The 14,541-nt window shown below is 43.4% G+C and overlaps 1 protein-coding gene across 1 annotated transcript in view; it reads right to left on the reverse strand.

Moving 5' to 3' along the window:
• Positions 1–14,541, reverse strand: part of PARP1 (poly(ADP-ribose) polymerase 1) — a 331,612-nt gene that overhangs the window by 185,053 nt on the left and 132,018 nt on the right. The window contains exons 5-7 of the mRNA XM_085610418.1: positions 13,915–14,008; positions 7,176–7,292; positions 6,413–6,589 (exon numbers count right to left, since the gene is read on the reverse strand). Coding sequence (XP_085466544.1) covers positions 6,413–6,589; positions 7,176–7,292; positions 13,915–14,008 — 388 coding nt within the window. The remainder of the gene's footprint in view (positions 1–6,412; positions 6,590–7,175; positions 7,293–13,914; positions 14,009–14,541) is intronic.

The raw sequence follows: 14,541 nt of genomic DNA on the forward strand, positions 1-14,541 counted from the left end.
AGAGCGACGGGGCCTTACCCTTGCCATCCATGCTGGAGTTGGCTCTTCTCTGCCGATCTCTCACCCGGAGCGTCTTCGGCGCGAAGGCTGAGCAGGCATTGCAGTCCTTACTCTGGTGTTCGACCGGTAGGCAGAGGTTGCAGACCGGATGCTGGTCCTTCTGCGCGAACTTGTGGTGGCAGTTAGGGCAGAACTTGAATGGCGTCTTGTCCATTGCGCTCAGGGCCTCTGAGTGCGCATTCTCCAAGGTCGTCGAAGAAAAAGGCGCAAAACCTCCTTTCTTCGCGCTCCTGATGAAATCTCTTCCTTTCCTGTGATATCTTCATAGTATTTATCGACGAAACTCGCTTTTCTTTCTTCTTCCTTCGATTGTAATTCTGGAGCTTCCCGATGACGATCCAGACCCAACGGCGGAAAGAAGAATCTGAAGATGGCGCCCCAAAGGTGGGACTTCCGCAGGAAGCACGACGACGTCACGAGAGGTGCACCAAATGGTGGGTCGTCGCCGCCCACCTGGGCTACAAAAAAAAAAAAAAAAAAAAAAAAAGAAAAGACTACGAATCCGGACCCAAACACAAGATCGCGGAATAATGCACAGCATAGTGAATCCAGAAAGATTCACGCTGCAAAACCCATATTCCCTGGGGTAGCCATCACTATCTTAGATGTTTGGGTTATGATCTAGTGGCTTCTACCCGACAAACATCTACCATCAGGGGTGTGGCTATTATTCTAAAAGCTGGGGTTGGGCGGTTTAAAAGGATTAAGCAGGATAATTCAGGCAGATGGCTAATTGTAGAATTGCTGGTCAATAACTGCCCGCTTTCTGTATGCTCGATATATGCTTTCAATCTAGATGACCCGCAGGTCCTGATGGATCTAAATTTAGAATTAGCTATATGGCCACACCCATTGATTTTCTGTGGGGATTTTAATATCAATATCCCTGGTCAGCTAGATATTAAAAAGCACAGTGTCTATGCCGGGCGGAAGCCCCAAGTCTATAAGGCGCTTCGTACTTTACTTTTCGAACATGGGCTGGTAGACCTATGGCATGTTAATTACCCAACTCATGACGGGTTTACTTTCTATTCAATACCTCATCAAAAGTTGGTCCGTATCGATTTTGTTTTCATGTCCGTTGAAGTTTTGGGATCTATGAAGATCCAAACCAATCCTCGGACCATATCTGACCACAATCCCATTATTTTCAGTTTTCTATGGGATCGATCTGCTAACCAAATTAGATCATGGACCTTCGATAGGAAGCTTCTGTTAGATAAATCATATCAAGAACGGATGTCGGTCTGGATCCCAGAGTTCTTTGAACTTAATAGCTCCACTGCACCAGTTGGCATAGTCTGGGATACTTTCAAAGCTGCCCAGCGCGGCGAACCCAAGAGAATTGCATCCTATCGCTGGCTGACAGAGCAACAGACTCTTAAAAGTAGAGTAGTAGCACTCCAACAAGCAGAGTTGGATTTAAGTACCAACATTCGTAGGGGTGAGGACATATCAATTAGTCAGAAAGCGGTCGCCTTAGCTAAAGCTAATCTTCTGGATCCTCTTTATGAAGATATAGCAGCCAAGTATTTTCAATTCCGATCTTCAATGTATGAGGTGGGGGAAGCTGCTGGAAAGGTCCTAGCTAAACACTTACAACAAAGGGCTATAGCCAGTCAAATTCTCAGGGTTAAGGATCAGTTCGGTATAATTCAGGATTCATCTAGAGGTGTTCTAAATACTTTCGTCGATTTTTATTCAAATCTATACACCGAGGAGTCGAACATAGCCGAGCAGCAACAAATCCGGCTAGCGCAATTTCTTGAATCTCTTGATACCCAGAAGGTCACTACTGATCAGAACCTGACTCTTGCAGAACCCATTAGCTGGGAAGAAGTTTCGGCTGCTGTAAAATCTCTTTCTAATGGTAAAGCAGCTGGCCCTGATCTTATTCATCTTGAATTTTATAAGACGTTTTCATATCTATTTAAGCGGCAGCTGCTAGAAATTAATCAACTTGCCCAGAAGGGGGTTATCCCTGATTCCTGGCGGCAGTCAACAATAGTATTATTTAAGAAAAAGGGTAAGGATGAACTAAACCCTGCATCATATCGGCCCATAGCACTCATAAACACGGATAGTAAAATCTACTCTAGGATATTAGCTTTTCGGCTAGCGCAAATAATTTCTCCTTTAGTTTCCATCCGCCAGCATGGGTTCATCCCTGGCAGAGATACGACTGACCACATTAGGCGGGTTATTGCCCTTCTAGACTGGGCCAAAGTGTCAAACCCCCCCCTCGGAGTGATCCTGTTGGACGCCGAGAAGGCGTTCGACAGGGTCTCCTGGGGGTATTTATGGGCTGTCCTACACTGGAAGGGTATGGCGCCGGAATTTATTCAGGCTTTACAAACTCTGTACATATCTCCAATCGCTAAAATACGTATCTCAGGGAATTAATCATGTTCTTTCTCTATCAGCAGGGGCACCAGACAAGGATGCCCCTGCTCTCCTCTTCTCTTTGCCCTATTCATCGATCCCTTTTGGTCTCTGATAGAAAAATCTCAAAATATCTCTCCAATTACAGCTCACGGTATCGAATACAAGGCATTGGCATATGCCGACGACATAGTAGTATTAACAGATAATGTCGCTGGCTCTTTTCCGGCATTGGAGACTTTAGCAGCTCAATTTGGCTCAATTTCGGGCTACAAGCTAAATATTGCAAAAACACAAATTGTTCAAACATCGGCTATGCCAATTTCTCAGGTTCCGATTAGCTCACAGGCAACATATTTGGGCGTTCAGATCTCGGCTGAAGTCGAACAGATTTCTGATTTGAATTACTCTCCTGTTATCGATCTGCTTCATAAGAAGCTAGAAAGGCTGAATCATCTCCATCTCTTCCTATTTGGGCGTTGCAATGTCCTTAAAATGTTCGTCCTTCCCAAATTTTTATATCTATTTAGATCTATCCCACTATTAATCTCTAACTCTACTTTAATAAGAGCTCAAAGGATCTGTCAAAGGTTTTTATGGGCATACCGTAAGCCAAGGGCCATCAAATGGATTTGCCTCCCGCAGGACCGTGGGGGGTGGTCAGTCCCGAACTTAGTTTATTATTACTGGGCAGCCATGATTCAGCAATTCGCTTTTCCATTATTAGGGGAGACTGCCGAGACATCGCCCCATTTGGCACCATCAGTATACTCAATTGCATTAGGTGATGCCACAAAAGGAATACTAACACACATCCTTGAGCCAAGTTATTTAAAAAAAAAAAAAACAGATTCAAGGTGGTATGGGCTCTATTTACGATCTGGCAAAAAGTGAGGCGCCATTTTTCCATCCCTAAGCTCAATTATTATATGCCATTAAACGCCTCTGGATTACTTCCAGCAATATTTCAAGAGGGTGTAGTCTCCATCTGGGCCTCTCAGGGTCTGAGGGACATCGGAGACTTTGTGGACTCCGGATCGATGGCCTCTTTTCTGTTTTTAAAACACAAGTTTAAATTACAGTCTAATCATTTCTTTAAATATCTACAAATTAGAAGTTTTCTTGATAAAAAATTTCTTTTGAACCCAATTTTGTTTGACAAAATTTTAATAGTCCAATTAGTCCAAAGGAAAGTAAAAACTGGGACTATATATCACTCTTTTCTGTCTCAACTCCTGATCATAATAGCAAATGGGCGATTACATTTGGAGTACCCTGTATCGACTTAAAATTCCCATTGATGTTAGCTAGGACTGTTCTGGTTTCTGGTACTCTTCGCACCCAAAGTTATATGGCTATGTTCAATCTCTATTATACGCCTGCAAAAATGGTCAGATGGGGGACTGTTACTGGGGGTAAAAGCTCATTCTGTGCAAGATGTAAATTTCGGTCTACAGACTCTCTTCATATGTTTTTTGACTGTCCTGAGCTGTCGCTCTTTATTAATCAAATTGAAACTTTTCTTACACAGATTACTCAGTCTCCTATTAAAATCTCTGCAGAAATGGTAATTACTGGTTATCAATACTCTATGGCCCTTGAGAGATCAAGACATATGCAGGCCTTCTTGTTTATTGCAATGGCAATGGTTAGACTCTGTATTACCTCTCTTTGGATAAATCCTCAGCCGCCCACTTTCTGTCATTGGCAGGCTAGGATGCTGGCCTGGTTTAAATTAGAAACCGCTGTACAAAAGTTTAGAGGAAAGACACGACGTTTAATTGCTTCTAAGAATTGGGCTCCCTTTCAAGAATGGTTGGCAAATTAATAATGTATCTCTGTTGTACAACTTTTTAAAGACATTTGTTTGTATGATTATGGTTTCATTCTTAATTCCTCTCCCACCACCACGGGGGGATTGTCATTCAAAAATTAAAATAAATTTTTTTTTTTAAAAACTTAACTTATCAAACGCACCCCCAACATCAGTTATATCTCGAAATGGGAGCCTGTAGCTTGCATTGGTGGATCTGCTGTTCTGCTCAGCCTCTGAATTTATGCTGGATGACAAGCACGAACCACTGAGACAGACATATTGTGTTCTTCATGAACAATCAAGTCAATTTGCCATGGTAGATGAAGTCTACCTTGCCTTGAAGTCCTCCATTCTTGTCATCACCTTCAGACCTATTCTCCCACAAATAACACAATTACAATCTTTTAACTAAACAAGCAAGGATGGGATGAGATACGGAATTCTCTACCAAGAACCTCAATTTATTTGGATGTGGGCAAGGGATAGCTGGCCCCCCATTCTGAAGAATACAAAGTGGTTAAGCTGAGTCGCCATCGGCTGGAACAACACAACTGGGTCGTAAACGATGAAGTACTCTCTGCAATGTTAGATTTGGGAAGCTGGACAGCCATCTTTTCGCTACAAAAGAAAACACACAATGTCTCTCTTAAGCATTCAGGTTCCTAGAACCCGAGTCTCTGGGAAATTCTCATTGATAAGTTGGTTGAAAGGATTTCTCTGTTTCCCCCAAACTCTTTTCCTACCCAAGGTGATTACCTATGCAAAGCACAACACGTCAAAGGAGATTATAAGATTCTTATTGCTTCAAATGGATCACAGCCGTGGTATCTCAATTGCCAGACAAGGGGCCCCAGTTCTGGGGTATGGCACAGATCTTACCTTCAGAAACTCTGGTTTCAATAAATGTTACTGGAGAGGTTAAAAATCAATACAGTCAGTTTAATCCCTTGGTAGTTAATTGCCCTGAACTGTAACACTCTCAAACAAAAATCGCTGTCAAACTGCTCTTGTTTGTGTACTTGGAGCTTATGTTCTAACTTGTTTTAAAAAAGCCATACTTAACAAAATCACTCTCGTGGATAGCTTGAGGAAGGTCAGCATCACAGAGGATATGTTTGGTTTCCGAGACTCTAATCCTATTTAGCAGGACACCAGGTAACAGCAGCAACTTTGATTTCTTTTCTTTTCACTCTTGAAGGATGAAAGCGAAGGCTGAAACTGCAATTGCGCAATTTACGCTCGACTTTCAGATCAACGCAAAAATCTGTGGTGAGCCTTTATGAATTACATTCATGATAGTGTAGTTCTTCAAATATTTCCCTATTGTGAGATGGTTAAGTAATTCAGGAACTCGCCAATACTTATTTATCCACTTTCCCACCTCAATGTATACCTTTGGACACTTCAGCCTTCTGCTATCTCAGGTTTTACCATATGGTCATATAACACAGCAATAATGTTATGTAGTTCCCTAGACCAGTGGTTCTTAACCTTTTGACTTCTTTGGACTCCCACCTAATCATTATTGGAATCCATTGGCCCCCAAAGAATCATTAGTAGACTCCGGGGCCCCCACTGAGTCTTTTCTGGAAGCCATGGACCCCGATGTAAGCAAATCTTGATGATTTGAACCTCATGGCAATACACAAAACAAGCATTCATCAAACAAATACACAAATGAAGAAATGTTTTATTTAATTCACAATTAATAAAAAACAGAACATTTTAATTTTAATGGGAAGGTGAGGGATTTTCTAAATTCAACGGAGGCCACCCATATACCATACTATATTTTGTTTGCGCATTTGCACCGCTCCCACAAATCAATCTGAAGACACCAATTTGGCTTTTAGCCTCCATTTTCAAATCCCTTCAAATTTACTACCCGTTTTAAAATGTTCAATGTTGCTTCTTAATTTATATACACTTTATTAACCAGTTCATATTTTTTAAATTCTTAGCAGTGGCTAACCACGAGTAGGTATTGCGGTCCCCCAGGGGGCCATGGACCACAGGTTAAGAGCCACTGCCGTAGACAACACACCTACCGAGTCATTATCTTTGGGCGGCACTAGTAATATGGAAACTTCAAATTCATCCTAAGTATACAGAAAGTCTTATTGCCTACCTACAGCACATCACCCGCAAAATTACCTTTGGGATAGCCCAATCCTTCCTGTTTGGCGTCTGGGTTTTGGCAACACATTTGGTCCAGGCACTGAGGTCTCCAGTGCAGTGATAAGCATCGCTCTTGAAGACAAGCTGCCCTTTGCATTCCTCACATGGGCGCAATGCTCCAAATGCCATTCCATCAGCCACTCGATCTAGAATCTAAGGAAGAAAAAATAAAATCACAAGAAATCTATACCATCACAGTTACTAAAATTCATACAATAAGGGATTCAAGGAAAATAATGTAAACATACAACTAGGAACTTACCACTGCCCTAATGGTTTATTTGATTTGTAAGCACTATCATGAAAACAAATGCTTGTGAGACTTCTGTGCTGTCAGAGGTATAAAGGAAGAAGGCAAATGAAGAAGTTGCCCTCTAAACACGTACAGGTCTAAAGAAAATGCAGAGGAAGGAGCACATTCCAGTTCTAGATGGGAAGGGGCGCCGTTATAACAGCATTTCACAAACACTCGTTATTTTCAGCAACTAGATACCGAATGAAGGTAAGAGTGCGGAATACAAATGCTGCACGAGGACAGCTTACAAAGTGATTAACAGTAAGAAGGGTGTATGCTTCTTCAGTAAACATTTCTCAATGGGCGTAAACAAAGCCAATTAAGAGAAATGGTTTAGTCTTCAAAAATCTGGAAAAATTAACAAGATCATATGGAAGTAGGTGGTTGGCCTGTATATAGAATCCAAAACCAAGTAAATCACCTCAGAGATGCAACTTAACTTACATTGGACTCGCCAGACGGTATTTCCTGCTTGTTCGCAATTAGCAACTCCTTCAAATCATTGGTTGAGCAGGCTTTCTTTAGCTCATCCTTTATTTTCCAAAACATATCTGTCTGCTCCTGTAAGGCAAGAAAAGAATGAGGAACAACTCTTCTCTGAATAACCTGAAGGCATTCATTATTGAGACTTTATTTCAAGTTTATGGAAACTGAACATGAATGAGGAATTGAATATGGGATACACGCATGTCTACGACCATCAGATCACACATTAATGCAAGCCTTGGCGCAGGTTTCCATCTCTCGTGTGTCCCATCGGAAAGCAGTAATCAATGCAATTTAAATTTCACTTCACGGCTATGGAAACTAGATAAAACTAGAGATTAATGTTGCAGTCCTACCTACTTATGGTGATCATGTGACAAGTTAACAACAGCTTCAGTGTAGATTTCCAGCACTTCTTAGAATAAGATAGAAAACCATCTTGTTGAAAACACACCTGCTCTTGAAGGGATTTCATAAGAATTCCTAACCTATATCAGTAGATTCCAGAATGCACATTTTTAGCCTTGACAATAGCATGATGGCACCTTCAAAAAACATATCTGCCAATCTAAGAGAATCATCAATCTGGCAGGCTTGTTGCTAGAGAAGGTGGCGATGTCAGAACACCTGTACAACTGATGAGTTTAGACGTAATCATTAGTAGCAGTTCAAGACTCGCCATGAAGGTGAAACTCAATGTGCATGGACTACTGGTACATCTCCAGATAATAATTAAATTAGGATAACAGCTCACCTCGGTGAAACCTAACCTGCTAAACTAGATGCAAACCAGGCTGCTGCTCACATTGCTGATATAATTCCTGTTCACCCTGGCAAAAAACACACACTATAAGACTTACTCATCTACCTACCTATCCTTCAGACCGTGGCTGAATCACTCTCAGTCTTTTCAGGTGTTGCACCTGGCGACAATCAAGTTGGGAATGCCATTTATAACTAAGGCTCCCTGTTTTCACTGATTTTTATAGGAACACACAGAGAGAAAACCATTTATTTTCTTGTTTGTATTTATTTTTAAATGTGGATAAAAACGGAAATTCGGTGCTTTTTCAGTGATTCTAAATACACTTTGCCATGATTGCCAGGCCATTAACTGTGCGGATTGATAGGTGAGGAGGTTAAAAAAAGGAATTTTAGTAAAAAGGCTTAAACAGCAATAGATACGCACAAGGCTGAAACTGAAATGTGCATATTTTCACATAAATGCATTGATTTATCTTCTGCGGGTGTTCATATCACTGAAACCTGGAAGGCAATCAAGCATGACTGCATATTTATTGGTTAATTAGATGTGTAAATATACCAGTTTCAGCTTTATTTATTTCACTAAACCCATAATAAATATGGATAAATACAGATAAAGTTGAAAAAAAAAATAAGGTTAAATACAGACAGAAATGTCCCAAAACAAAAATACCATAAAACCGGGAGCCCTTTTTTATAACGCACAATTTGCATACAAAAAATAGAAGTCCTTAAGGGTTACTGACATTGTACATAGTCAATAGCTGTAGGAAGCTGGCTCTGTATATACTACACCAAAATGAGGTATAGTGTGCACAGAGTCCAGTGGAACTACTGAAATTTGAAATACTGTACATATACTTTGTAAATACTTTGGTTATTTTAGTTATTATTAGTTATTTTACCTTGCAGAATACTTTTCTTTCACAGTGTAGTACACCTGGATACTGCACTGGTATATTTCCTGAAAAGGGTAAGTAAATGCGATTTTGTTATTCGAACACAATCGTATCGTCCAGTGGAACCCCAAAGGTAGGCAGAGGTAAAAGTAGATAGCACCTTACTCTTTATTTGTGGTAGAGTGAGCGAGCAGTAAGGCTTTATCAGAGGGTAGTGTTCAGCATTTGTTGTACACACTCAATCAGCAAATATTGTCACACACTCAAAGACTGAACTCAGACCAATTTGATTTGTATAAATATATTATTTAGTTGTATTTATTTTCTAGGACCAAGCAAGCCTGGTACATGTAAGTGTAAATGGTACTTTTCAAGGCAAGTTGAACAACACAAGCAAGCTGAATGAAAATCACTTACTTACAGGTTTGTAAACACTATAAATACAGTTAAAATTACTGTTAGATTACTTTGCAGATGAATTTTTCTGCACAGTGTGATATGCTTAGATATCACACTGGAACATTTCCTAGAGAAAAGGTAAGCAAAGCAGTTTTTAGTTATTTGCAGTTTAAGTTCTCATACAAAACCAACTCCACAATTAGAACAATTTTTAGGAAAAAGCAGTCAATGCAATCCTGTGGAAGGAAATTGAGTTATTGGTGTACCCTTACCACTGGTATAGTGCATTCCGCTAGAGGGGTGGCTGACCTACACCAGGGCAGTGAGTTGTATGCATGGTACACAGGGATGTGTGCCATGTCGACTTTTCACTTTCTTCTGCACCAAAACCTGCAGCCTGCAAAGGCTTTGTGTGTGTATGTAAAGGTACAGGGCCTCTAAGGGTGGCACAATAAGTGCTGCAGCCCTTAGAGGCCTTGCCTGGCAACAGTGCCCTTTGTACCTATGGCCAAAGAGTGCCAATTGGGTTTAGTTTTCAATGCAGTTTAGGGAAAGAACATAGGCCCTGGGTACCTGTTTGACTGAGTGTGCCCTGGGTTCCTGCCAAAGTATATCAGCAGTTTAGCAAAAAGCGGGGGACACCAAGCAAACAAGCATTTACAATGCAATGGTCTCGGCATTGTTAAAGTTAGAGCTATTGCATTGCTCATGACATTTTTGTTTTTGTTTTTAAAACATTTAAAGAAACGGCATTGTTATTAACAATGTCAAGAGCTTAATCTCTCTCAAATGCAAGACCTATTGCATTTGCACCCACACACAGAGCCACACACACAAAGCCACCTACACAGAGCTATTCACATAGAGCAACCCACACACAAATAGGGCCACCCACACAGAGCCACCTACACACAGTTACCCACACACAGACAGAGCCACCCACGCATAGAGCCACCTACAAAAAAAGCCACCCACAGAGCCACACACACAGAGGCACACACACACACACACACAGACACACATAGAGCCTCCCACACGCACACAGAGCCACCCACACTTACACAGAGCCACCCACACTTACACAGAGCCACACACACAAAGCCACACACACAGAGCCACAAACACAGAGCCACACATACATACACAGAGCCACATACACAGCCGCATACACACACACACACACACACACACACACACACACACACACACAGCCGCACACACACATACAGAACCAGACACAACTCAGGCATAGCCCTGTCAGGAGAGCCAGCCGTGTACGGCCATCGCCCACCTGGGGCTACCCGGGTCTAACTGCAGCAGACAGGGAAGGGTGACCCAGGATATGGGAGGCGCCAGGAGTGAACCACCAAGGGGTGTGTGACACAAACAGGTGCAAGAGCATCCTGCACGCAATCTCCCAAACAAGCAGGTGTACACACATTACACAACACTGCTAGGGGAGATCTGGCGTGTTTTATACACACGTGTGAAGGTCTACAGGCATCTATAGGCGGTACACGGGCAGCCATCGAGGCAATGCAATCCCCGGTAAAATACAAACTTGGTGCAACTGATATAGTTCTATCACTCATGGTAAAGGGCGCAAGGCAGTGATGTGTACTAGAGGCTGGCATGACGGCTGTACAATGCATAGAAATGAACCCACACATTATACATGCGGTGCACACCCCCATCCCACACGCTTAGATGGGTGCCAGAGATCTGGAAGGGAACGGGGAATGGAAGCCCCGGATACCCTCAGATAGCTGCACCTCGTACGCGGACAGGTACACAGGTAGAGGGAGCCTGACGCAACGTACACAGACACATCTCACATGCAGACAACGAGGGCGCGATAGACTAGCACGGGCACACCGAGCAGTGCGCGTGCAGAGACCCGTGAACCAGCAGCGGGGATCCAGACACGGGCGGATGCAGCACGTGAGGAGAATGTACACGGACGCGTGACATGCACAGTGCAGGGATCTGTATAGAAGAGGGCAGTGCGGTACTGGCACACATACATACTGGATGTCCAGAGACTTGACAGGTAGAGACATCAGATGCACAGCCAGATGGACGGCAGGGGCACCGTGCTGGCCACACATATTACATGCACAGAGACTCTGGTGGGAGGCAAGACTGCACAAACGTACATACTACATCCCAACACATCTATCACACGGGCAGCTCCACGGATAAAGCGGCTATGCAGACGTGTCGGAAGCCTGCAAGTCAGTATCTGCAACTCGGAGGCAAAGCCACTCCTAACTGGTCCAGGCACCCCACCGCATCGAGTACCAGGATAAACCCTTAGGTGGCAGCGGAGCGCGTGTCGTAGTAGAAGCCGAAGGGATACTCCTAACACATCAAAACCACATACCAACGAGTTCCCTGTTAGCGCCGCGAAGGGGCCCCAAAACAATGTTGAGGTACGTGAAGGAGTGCACGCTATCTAGGAAACTTGCGTGTCTTGTTTGCAGATGGTGGGCGTCCGCACTCACTGTGGATCTGTGACATGTTCATCACCCCACTTTGACCCACAGCAAGAGAGAGAGGCAGAAAAGGGAAAGACGGGGAAGCAGTGACACAAGAAGATAGAAGGGGTCAAAAATAACCCACAATAGTCAAATAGGAGGGCATAGTGTGAGGTCATACAAGGTGGAATCAACACTAGGCAGCGGCCTGTTGATCGGCAACGCCAGCATTGGGCACGGCCGGCGGGGGCTTCACGAAACCCTTCTGGACCCTGCAATCCTTCATTTATACACACGAAGAACTGTCTTTAGGCACTTTCGAACTTAGTCCGTTTTTATACACAGCGCATGAAGCCCGCTGCATGTTAACTATCAGGACTCGCCGGAAGGGTACTCCCGCGCCCACTCCCCCCCCCCCAAAATCACAGAAGAATTCCGAGATCAATTCAGTCTCACTTCAACGAAGGCACAGTTCCACACATAACCACCCCGAAGCATCTGAGTAACTTCAATGGAGTCTCATCCATACTATACCACTCTGAAACATGCAAGAGACGGCAATGGAGGCTCACTCCATACTACAGTATCACCCATCATCACTCTGCATGCCGCCGTCTCACCCGTAACCCCGAACGATTCAAGGGGGTTCAATCGAGTCTCGCCCCTAACTACTCGCCCTAGTACACTCGGGTTCGCATGCTTGGACTACCGCTCCGGCTGTCCCTGCGGCGGTGGCCAGGCACAGCAGCAGCGGCGCCCGGGTGGCCCAGCCCCGCTCTCCACGCCGGACGCCTGCCGCCCAGCCCGCTGTAGCTCATGGCTGCTGCGTCCTCCTCGCCTGGTCAGCAGCGACCCTGCAATCCCAGCGCCTCCCGCTCCGAGGCTCAGTGCATGCTTCGCCCTCCGCTCAGCCCGGGCGCGCAGCTCGGCTCCAGCAACTGCAACGTCGCCGCGCACACAGTGGGCTTGGCTCGATCAACTGTGAGCCCGTCCTGTGACCGAGGGAGCCGCCGTGAGAACAGAACCAAAAGCACTCCCCGCCAACAAAAGGACACTAATAGCGTTCTCCAAAGCCACCTATGATTGTGCATATTTATATAGCGCGAACTCGACCCGAAGGATCAACAAGCGCAGCCTTCGGTAGACGAGACCTAATAAACACGAGAACGTCCCTGTAAAAAAAAAAATATATATACAAACACGCCCACCAGAGTAAAAGGGACGGGCTTCAAAAAGAGAAAGAAGCGAAAAAACACGCCCCCGAATCCGAAAAAGACGGGGCTTGTTTCGACAGACAAAGCTTTTCTCCAATGGCTGACCAGCATTTAAGAGGCCAGCCAATGGAGAAGAGGGGCGGGTTAAAGCCCCACTACTGAAAAACGTTAAATCTCGCAAACAAGACTGCGCAAGCGCAGCCTTCGCTAGCTGAGACCTAAAAAGGGCCCTTTCTTATAACTGCATACTGCTGTGAAGGAGGCTGTATAGTGGAATGAGAAATAAACTCCTTGACTACTTTGACAAGTTCCAAAACTTATCAACTAGAACTTGGTGTATATCCAGTTTAAGGCAGTGCTTTGTATGTATTGTTTATCTGATCAAACTCCTTTATTAGGACTAACAACCCACTGTTTGAAAAACGGTAGGCAAACCATTTTTTTAGACCATGATTTAGGGATTGCTAAAAAAGTATATGCCAATACTTCTATGCACTCATCGTTTCGGATGCTGACAAATTACACAAAATAGGTACCCCAAAAATGAACACAACTGAAACATATACCTAACATAAAAGAAAACCTTCTCTTAATCCTGTTCATTTTACACTTCTATCCACTTGACTTGATATCATGAACTCAAATCGTAATTGGTTCATTTCAAAACAGGCATTATTTAATATACAATATTTACATGTTACCTCCCTTCATACAGAGAAACTCAACAGCCTGAATGCTTTATTTCAGTGACTGAAATAAAAAACAGTTGTCAACGACAACAAGTGGACAACACGAATCGCAAACTATTTGGTTACAAAGAAAGAACATATAAATGGGTTTCAACACCTAATTTCAATAAAGCCCGTGTTAAAATAAGAGGCTGCTGCTCTCAGGCTGTCGATCACTAGAAGTGGAGGAACAAGCCAAAAATAATGAGACAAACCTTTATCAGCTTCTGATGTTTGCTTTCTTTCTCCTTTTCCTTCTTCTGCTTCTTGGAGGGCACCTGCCCATCAATTTCATCTCCCTTTCTTTTTCTAAATGTAAAAGTAAACACACAATATATTTAAAATAAAGGCTTGAAGCAAAACAATTAAATAATTAACTAGTAAGTAGAAAATTAAGCAGGAAGTACTGGTAATATTTTTCAGCAAATGTCTGAAAGAGAGCAAATACTTTTTGACACCGACAACGTACTAGGCTGTGAGAAGTTGGCCGGGCATATGCTGTCTCCTAGTTATAGGGACACCTTGCACCAGTCCAATTCGACTCTTATTGATGATAGGCTTAAGACAACCTTTAAAGAAAGCTATCCTAGTGGTAGCTGTGGAGAGCAGCCTTCAGGCTAAGTCTTGAAGGAGTGTTAAGCGTATTGTTTTACCATAACCTCTTGAATAACCAAATGAAAGAGTAGCCCACACAGGTATATATATATACAATATATGTATTTATTCTAGACAGAATCCCACAGTCACTTTATGAAGCTGTGGCAAAGTTACAATATCAAACAAGCATTGATAGACACAATAAATAGCACTATTAACATTGGGCCCCAGGGGGGGACCAAACC

The sequence above is a fragment of the Triturus cristatus genome, chromosome 6 (genome assembly GCF_964204655.1).
Source record: "Triturus cristatus chromosome 6, aTriCri1.1, whole genome shotgun sequence".
Taxonomy (NCBI): domain Eukaryota; kingdom Metazoa; phylum Chordata; class Amphibia; order Caudata; family Salamandridae; genus Triturus; species Triturus cristatus.